The sequence below is a fragment of the Ictalurus furcatus genome, chromosome 9 (genome assembly GCF_023375685.1).
Source record: "Ictalurus furcatus strain D&B chromosome 9, Billie_1.0, whole genome shotgun sequence".
Taxonomy (NCBI): Eukaryota; Metazoa; Chordata; class Actinopteri; order Siluriformes; family Ictaluridae; genus Ictalurus; species Ictalurus furcatus.
In genome coordinates, this window is record NC_071263.1 from 26,043,637 (window position 1) to 26,052,287 (window position 8,651).

The 8,651-nt window shown below is 40.6% G+C and overlaps 1 protein-coding gene across 1 annotated transcript in view; it reads left to right on the forward strand.

Annotated features, from left to right (window-relative positions):
* xpo1b (exportin 1 (CRM1 homolog, yeast) b) overlaps positions 1 to 7,494 on the forward strand; it is a 30,681-nt gene extending 23,187 nt beyond the window's left edge. The window contains exons 19-25 of the mRNA XM_053632829.1: positions 83 to 189; positions 988 to 1,182; positions 2,378 to 2,546; positions 2,746 to 2,880; positions 3,389 to 3,548; positions 4,040 to 4,136; positions 5,385 to 7,494. Coding sequence (XP_053488804.1) covers positions 83 to 189; positions 988 to 1,182; positions 2,378 to 2,546; positions 2,746 to 2,880; positions 3,389 to 3,548; positions 4,040 to 4,136; positions 5,385 to 5,531 — 1,010 coding nt within the window. The 3' untranslated portion in view covers positions 5,532 to 7,494. The remainder of the gene's footprint in view (positions 1 to 82; positions 190 to 987; positions 1,183 to 2,377; positions 2,547 to 2,745; positions 2,881 to 3,388; positions 3,549 to 4,039; positions 4,137 to 5,384) is intronic.
* The last annotated feature ends 1,157 nt before the right edge of the window (positions 7,495 to 8,651 follow it).

Consider the following 8,651-nt stretch of genomic DNA (forward strand, 5'->3'; position numbering starts at 1 on the left):
GCAGCGATTTGAAAAATTCTGTGTACTGTGTTTATTTTTGTGATCTCGCTTGTGTGTGATTTATTTGTGTGTGTGTGTGCAGGTGAGATGGTGACTAAGCAGCCATTAATCAGAAGCATGCGCACGGTGAAGAGAGAAACTCTTAAACTCATCTCAGGCTGGGTCAGCCGTTCCAACGACCCACAGATGGTAACACACACACACACACACACACACACACACACACACACACACAGAGAGAGACTCCGAGTCAAAAGTTTGGAGACACAATTTAAAAAATCTTTCGATCTGAAGGTGTGAGATTAAACGTGTGAAATCGGTGTCGTAGACAAAAATATAATCGTGACGACGTGTCCGTTTCTTTCATTAGAAAATTAACATTTTATTTCCTGAACAATCTTTATTTAAACGGACGACTCGAGCAAAATATTTTCCGAAAAGCAGCCGATGAGAGTCCGGCGTCGGTGTGAACTCCTTTAATACTGTTTAAAAAGCATCTCAGGGAAAGTCCTCAAGAAATCGGATGAGAAAACGCCAAGAATACGTTTCTGGGAATTTCTAGGTGAAAAGAGCGTTGACTTTGAAGATGATAAAATACTCAATTATTTTGATTTTTTTTTATTTTTATCACAACATAATTCCCATAGTTCCATTTGTGTTACACCAGAGTTTTGATGACTTCATAATTATTCAACGATGAGAAAAAATAAAAATGGCGTGAGTGTGTACACACATGTGCGCACACACACACAGCCCTAGCACCTTAAACTTTACACACTCCTTTTCTATAAGCACAATTCTGCTCAACACACCTTTTAATATCTGTGTCAGGTGTGTGTTCTGATAAGCTGTACCTAATTCAGGTGTAAGTCGCTCTGAACCTGTTAAGATAATCTGTCACCCCATACACACGCACGCACACACGCGTGCTGTCTCTCTCTCATTCTTTTGCTCATCCTTTAATCCTCTGTGCGTGTGTGTTCTCAGGTCGGGGAGAACTTTGTTCCACCTTTGCTGGACGCCGTCCTGATAGATTACCAGCGGAACGTTCCAGCGGCCAGAGAACCGGAAGTGCTCAGCACCATGGCGACCATCGTGAACAAACTGGGCGGACACATTACAACCGAGATTCCGCAGATCTTCGACGCTGTGTTTGAATGCACGCTGAACATGATCAACAAAGTAAGACCCTGCTTTGGTTCAGATGCCCTTCCTACGTCGGATTGGATTTTTGTAACACTGGATTGGATTTTTTTTTTTTACATTTTTTTTTTCTTCCAAAAAGCAAACAGTACACAGTCATGTGAAAAACTATCAAAGATTTAATTATTATGAGGAAAACGGAAAGAGGAAAAAAAAAAACACTTGCACAGCAAGACTTTACAAGACACGAAGCAATAGTTTGGCAAAAAGCGAACACAATTTTCAGAATGCAGCGCTAGTCAATAAGCCGAGACATGTTTGTCTAGATCGGTGTCTGATGTTTACTCCCGGTTTTGCTCTGGAGCCATGAGGCCAATACCAAAATCCGCACACTTGTACTCCTGGTACTCTCTGGTTATTTTAGAACCAGGGCTGCGCAATTAATCATGTTTTCGATTTTGATCATAGCCTCCGACAACGAAAAGAAAATAATCGAGATAAAACAATTATTGTTCCACATTCCGTTTCGCAACGTTCTCGTTTGTCTTTTTAAAAACCGCGTGCCGTTTTTCTTTACAGCTGTGCACTTTCGCCCCTCCCTAAAAGGCCAAACATCGCTCCCCGCCAGGCTGTGGCGTTTTTAGTTCAGCGCGAGACAAGATGACAGAAAGACAGCCTTTGGTCGACAAGAAAGATAAAACCATTTCTGCCGTTTGGAAACGATTTGGTTTCAAGGAATCCGATGTGGAACAAAAAGAAATAACGTTTCCACTGCTGGGCCCTTGAGCAAGGCCCTTGACCCTCACCTGCTCAGTTGTATAAATGATATAAATGTAACGGTGCTGCTGTTCTGTTAGCAGTCAAATTCATATTTCGTTGACGTCTGTAGCGGCGCGTCGTCTCTGTGTCCGTCTGAGATTCTCGATAACGCGAGAACAAGAGCGAGAAATCTGAAAAAAGGAGTGGTTGAATGTTTGTAGGATTTAATCTGGGGTTATCACTGTAACCTGCGGATAAACAGATTAGATTTTGGAATTGATCCCAACAGGGTTGAGGTCACGGCAAGGTCATGTCTGAAATAGTTTTTCCTCAGTAGCTTCCTTCCTCACCTATTTTAAAGGTATTTCAGGCAGACAGATGATCAACATGAAGAACTAGACGTGTTGGTGTTCTACCCATTTTCTCAAAATCTGACAGCATCTTGGTTTTTTTGGGGGGGTTTTTTTTTGTCCAGGATTTTGAGGAGTATCCGGAGCACCGTACACACTTCTTCTACCTGCTGCAGGCAGTGAATTCCCACTGCTTCCCGGCGTTCCTCGCCATTCCCCCTGCGCAGTTCAAACTGGTGCTGGACTCCATCATTTGGGCCTTTAAACACACCATGAGAAACGTAGCTGACACTGGTGAGAACATACACCCACGTGCACACGGAGACGACTCTACATGGCTTAGCGTGAACGGCTTTTTTTGGCATCACGTCTCTGAAGTTTATTTCCTGTAATAACGTCTCGTCACTTACGAGTGCTCATGTCCAGCCCTAGTCTGTACTGATTTCTCTGTCCTAAATTTGCTTGTTGTGTGTGTTAATGTGTGTGTATGCAGGTCTGCAGATTCTTTACACGTTGCTGCAAAACGTGGCACAGGAGGAAGCAGCAGCTCAGAGCTTCTACCAGACGTACTTCTGCGATATACTGCAACACATCTTCTCCGTAGTTACGGACACATCACACACGGCCGGTGAGTCATATATACACACACACACACACACACACACACACACACACACACACACACACACCTTATGAGTCACTGCTACTAATCTCAGAGTTTGAGGAAAACACAATGTCTAACAGAGAAACATGCGCACCACAGATGGTTTTATTTTCCATTTCTGCCACTTTCGTGCACACTTTAATACTAGAGATCGGATTTACCGGTATTTTTCCCAATATTTAAGCATTTTTCCATAATCGGATATCAGTTTTGAAATCTCGGATCCACCGATAAATGGCGCCATCTTGTGGCTGTTTTGAGAATTGCGCACAGGACCGCCATTGCAGCGTTGCATCTGTTTTTTGTTTATTTGTTAGAATTATGTTTGTGCTTTATTTGTTTTCCTGTTTGTTTACCTCATCGAAGCGTTTATTTCAAAAAAAAAAAAACAGCTTGTATATTGGGGGTTTTTTTTCTTTCTTCTTCTTTCCTCCCTCTTTGCCTAACCCCCGTGTCTGTGTGTATCCTCCAGGTCTGACGATGCACGCGTCTATTCTGGCTTACATGTTTAATTTGGTAGAGGAGGGTAAGATCAGTATGACCCTGAACCCTGCAAACCCCATGAGCAACCAGGCTTTCATCCAGGAGTACGTGGCTAACTTGCTCAAGACGGCCTTCCCTCATCTGCAGGAGTGAGTTTGTGTCTTACTTTTTCTGTGTTTTTAATACATTTCCAGGGAAATTGTGCTAACTGTGATAAGCCTATCACATGTGGAAGCTAGCAGAGCACATCCTGGCATAGATTCAACTCCGTGCTGATTAACATACGGCTAATTATAGTCTAGTAGGTAATCTCATGAGACCACAAACAAAATAAGTCATGTTTTAAATCCACAAACCGTCGATTTACTCTATTCTAAGGTAAAATTATGATTGTCAGATTCCTGTAGAAATGTAATTACTGATCAGAACGACTCAATTGTGTTTAAATCTTATAATTGATCTTACATAATAACTTTTTTTAATTATTAAATATATATATATACATATACACTAGTAATAATTGGTTTGGTAAATAGTAATGCTAACTCCCTTGAAAATGTGCCGTGTTAGGTGTCTAAATCTGATCTAGGTCGGTGTCTGCTGCCCGAATTCAAGCTTTTTGTTTTATTCGTGTATTTAGTGCACAGGTGAAGGTGTTTGTGACGGGGCTGTTCAGTCTGAACCAGGACATTCCTGCATTTAAAGAGCACTTGAGAGACTTCCTGGTGCAGATCAAGGTGAGTAGGGCGACACAGTTACCATACCTGGTAATAGGGCTTGGACTAGTCCAGCCATACTTTCTATCCAGTCAGAGTTATTGGGGTCAGTGGTAGCTCAGTGGTTAAGACGTTGGATTACTGATCGGATGGTCGTGAGTTCAAATCCCTTGAGCAAGACCCTAAACCATCAAATGCTCAGTTGTATCAGAGAAATGTAACTCGCTCTGAATAAGGGTTTAGACTACAGGCCTGAGGAGATCGTGATAATTGTAATATATTGAAACTTGTTTTTGCACAACTGTTTATTCAACATCCTTTTCTTAGTATTTTGCACATGCACTGTAGATGGTTTAGCTTGAAATTAAGTCGGAAAACTGAACCAAAAGGAAAGTCTGGCGTATTCCTCTAAGGCTCTGACAGCTTGTTATTCAACTCCAACAGAGGTTTAGCAACGTGTGATTATTTAAATAGAAATGTTTTCAGTAGAATGCACGCTCACCCTCCATTCACACTAGCAGCAGTTAATAGCATTTTATTTTCTGTGTACGTGTACGGAGTAGAGGTGGACCGATCGAGGATTTTACCCATAGCGATAACTCAGTTGGGCGGCACCTACCTCCTGATAACCAGTTAATCAACCGATAGATTTTAAAATCGATACTGAATGAAAACATAACGCTCAAAGTAAAACACTGCTGAACTTTATTACAAAAATAAACAGTACTGGCTGAACCAGGAAAAACGTACTGTACGTTTTTAAATGAAATAAATAATTATATTATATATTTATATATTATTATATATAAATATTAATATATATTAAGTATTAATAAATATTAAAGTAACTAAAAGATGTACAGTCAAACTGAACCAAAAACTAACAGTCCAAATAACAAATAAAAACGGAGACGTCCAAAATGAATCAAAAAAACACTTCAAATAACACAGCAAGATTTGTCAGCGACGGTTTCTATTTCGCCTCTAGAGGCCGCTCTCGTACTGTATAACGACAGCAGACACTTCTCAGCCGCTCCCGCGACCGGAGAAAACTATTGGTGTGGATTTTTGCCGATAACCGATAGTCCCAACGAGCGGTTATAGGTGCGGATTAATCAGGATAAACCGATCGATCGGTCGACCTCTAATACGGAGCTACGTTTTCAGCGGGTTTGCCCCGGTGGTAATTGGAGCTTGTGGAATCTTTGGCAAGCAACGAATCTCTCTACTCAATCGTTCTCTCTCCATCCATCTCTTTCTCTCCTCTAGGAGTTTGCAGGTGAGGACACTACAGATTTGTTCCTTGAGGAACGTGAGGCGTCTCTGCGCCAGGCCCAGGAGGAGAAGCACAAGCTGCAGATGTCTGTCCCTGGAATCCTCAACCCTCACGAGATCCCTGAAGAGATGTGTGACTGAATACACACACCGCGTGTGTGTGTGTGTGTGTTGTAAAAAAAATGTATATACATGCATACACAAACACGCATCGATGCGTGCTGGCGCCTTAACGCATTTAAACACATCGCTAAAGACAGCAGTGTCCAGGCTGTCTGGTTTTGAGGCCACTGATCTGTGTGTGTGTGCGCGTGTGTGTAAGGGTTGAGTGTGTCTGAGAGTGTGTTCCTCCACTACGGAGACAAAATCTGCACTTGGCTGTCTTTTGACCAAATCAATGCCAATCTGTAAAATGATCCAGTCACCCAGTGGCCCTTTTTACATAACCTGCGTTTTATATGGACACTTTGTTTTGTGTAATACCTCCGACATAATTAACTCGAGTTTATGATTGGTCAGTTAACCTCAACGCTGCATGGAGATTTTCCTCAAAGCTACACGTTTTAACTCGTTCTCGTTCTCTCGCCTTTCTCTCTCTCGCCCCCTCCTCTCTCTCTTCAGCTTACACATCATGTATTAGTTTATATATTATATATAAAGTTGGGAGTGCAGTTTTGTTTTTGTTTTTTTGTTTTTTGTTTTTGTTTTTTTTTTTTTTTTTGTCTTGCAGTAAGCCACGTGTGAACGCAGTGATGAGGAATCTCAGATTTTGGAGATCAATTCTTTGCCTCGCATGCTAGACCGTCTAAACAAAGGTTTTATAGCGCTGAAGGAAGATTCGATAAAACAGTGGACGTGTGGAACTTTTTTGGTTTAGCGGTTTTCTTTTAATCGAACAACAACCCCAAAAAAAAAAAAAAAGCATTATTACTTTTCTGCAAAAAAAAATAATAATTAATCGCAAGCCGAATCCTCCAGTTCGGTAGATCGATCGTAAATGAAGATTACGTTTATCGGACTGCGAGTATAAAAAATCGGATCATGTTTTCTGCATAGACCTGGATAGCGGTTAGTGATCACTTCCTGTAAAGAGATCGTGCCATCCAAGTCAGACTGAAAGGTTCAGCCTTAATGTTAACGGTTAGGACAGGATCACCTGTTTAGACTTTACCGTAAGATTCCTCATCACTCTGTGTGTGTGTGTGTGTGTGTGTGTGTGTGTGTGTGTGTGTGTGTGAGACGTGGAGGAAAAAAAAAAAAAAGGAACAAGCTGTGAGGTTCTGCGCTGCTCGCAGCCTGCAGATGTGAATGTTGAAATTCATGAATGAATCCGAAACCAAGCGATGAAGGTCTGTTGGACGCTGCTCGATCTCTGTTCTACCTGGTTAGCATCCTCGCTGTCCAGTGGCTTTATATTATAACGGACGCATCGTCACTATCGAATAGCAGCTTTATTACCATGGGAACACTTGGATGTTTCTTCCTGTTAGGGTTTTTTTTTTGTGTTGTTATTGTTGTTGTTTTTTTTTGGATTGTGTGATCGTGTGCGCGCAGTCGTGTGTGGGTGTGCTGTCGCTTAGCCGACATCAGGGTTTTTTGTTTTCCTCAATGAGGACAGTGGCTCCTTTTGCGAGCTTTCATTAAATCGAAGTTTAAAAGAAAAAAGGAAAAAAAAAAAAACGAAAGTGGTTGAAATATTTATGGGTTTATTGTAGGCTGCGTCTTTATACCTGCTCTCATGTTAAGTCATTCAGAGACAGTTATGGAGGGTTTTTTTTTTTTGTTTTGTTTGTTTGTTTTGTACTAATTTACTTTGTTTACTATGCTGTAGTGCTTTAAGTCACTACGTAGAGCAAATAAAGAATTTAAAGAAAACACGGTTTACATTTCTTTTTCTTCATTTTCAATTTATTATTATTTTTAAACTTCAGTATAAATAAAAATGCTGACATTCTGAGTAGGAAGAGAACGTTTCTGATTCAGTCAGTAGTGGAGACATCCCCTTCTTTAAGTGTTATGTTTGATGTGAAACTTTTTTGTTTTTGTTTTGTTTTGTTTTTTTGTTTTTTTTTTTGAGTTGATTAAAGTGAAAAGAATTTTATAACCATGTTCTCTGGACTTGCTTTTGTTCGTGATGGTGCTGAGTTGCGGACGTGGGACGATGTTAGGAGGGTGTGTATAATAAAACTGGAACATAAATCATAGGTAGATGCTTTTAACGTAGGAACGTTTACCTTAAACTCAATAACTAACTAAATAAATAAATAAACACCAAAGCAGGGTTGCCAGGTCTCAGTATAAAATTCCTGTTCCATCTAAAAGACTTGACTGGAATTTTTTTTTTTTTTCTTCTATTTCCTCAGTTTTCTCAGCCTTTGTTGTAGGAAAGTTCACTGTAGTGCGCATGCATTTCTGCTGAATTACCTGGTATCCACCTGATAATCCCCGTGTCTCTCTCCCAATCTTTGCAATACATCTTAAAATAGAAATGATCTTGTACATACCTGCTCTTACACGTTCCATTTGCTTGCCTTAGCATATGATTATGGAAATTAATTTGATTTAATGCCAATTATTTCCTTTAAAATGACATCTTGACCAACACTATCCTTGTTTTGGCATTTGAAAAAAAAATATATATATAAAAACATTAACCCTGGCAACCCTGCCCCAACTGGATTTATGAGTATCCTGAGTATTTGTGAGTAATTTAATGTTGCTAGGCCACATGCTTGCATTTATTTTTGGAAGGTGAGAGGAAAATGGAGAATCCAGAGGAAACCCATACGGACATGGAGAGAACACGTGCTGAAACTCCACAAGGATGGTAACCCGAGCTCAGGATCGAGCCGTGGACCCTGGAGCTGTGAAGCAACACTGCCATCGTACTACCACCCAGTAGGCATGCAGTATAATGAAAATAAGACCGAAGTATTAAAATGAAGCTTTCTGCATTCAGAAATACCTTAAGTGGGTTTTTATTTATTTATTTATTTATGTAGTGATCTGGTAGTACTACACCCATAGAGTAATACCCCATTTAGGAACAGCATGCTATAAAGAAGGTGTATTCCTTCTTTTGGATTTGTAAAGATTTGATACCAAGCACTCTTGGTGCTGCTGATTTACGAACCTGCGTGATTTATGGGGCTGCAAGTGCATCTGAGAAGCCACACACCTGCTCATACTTGTCGCTGCTATTGTGAGTATCCATTTCCGATGACGTAACATGAACAGTGATCACATTGTGCTGCCGGATTA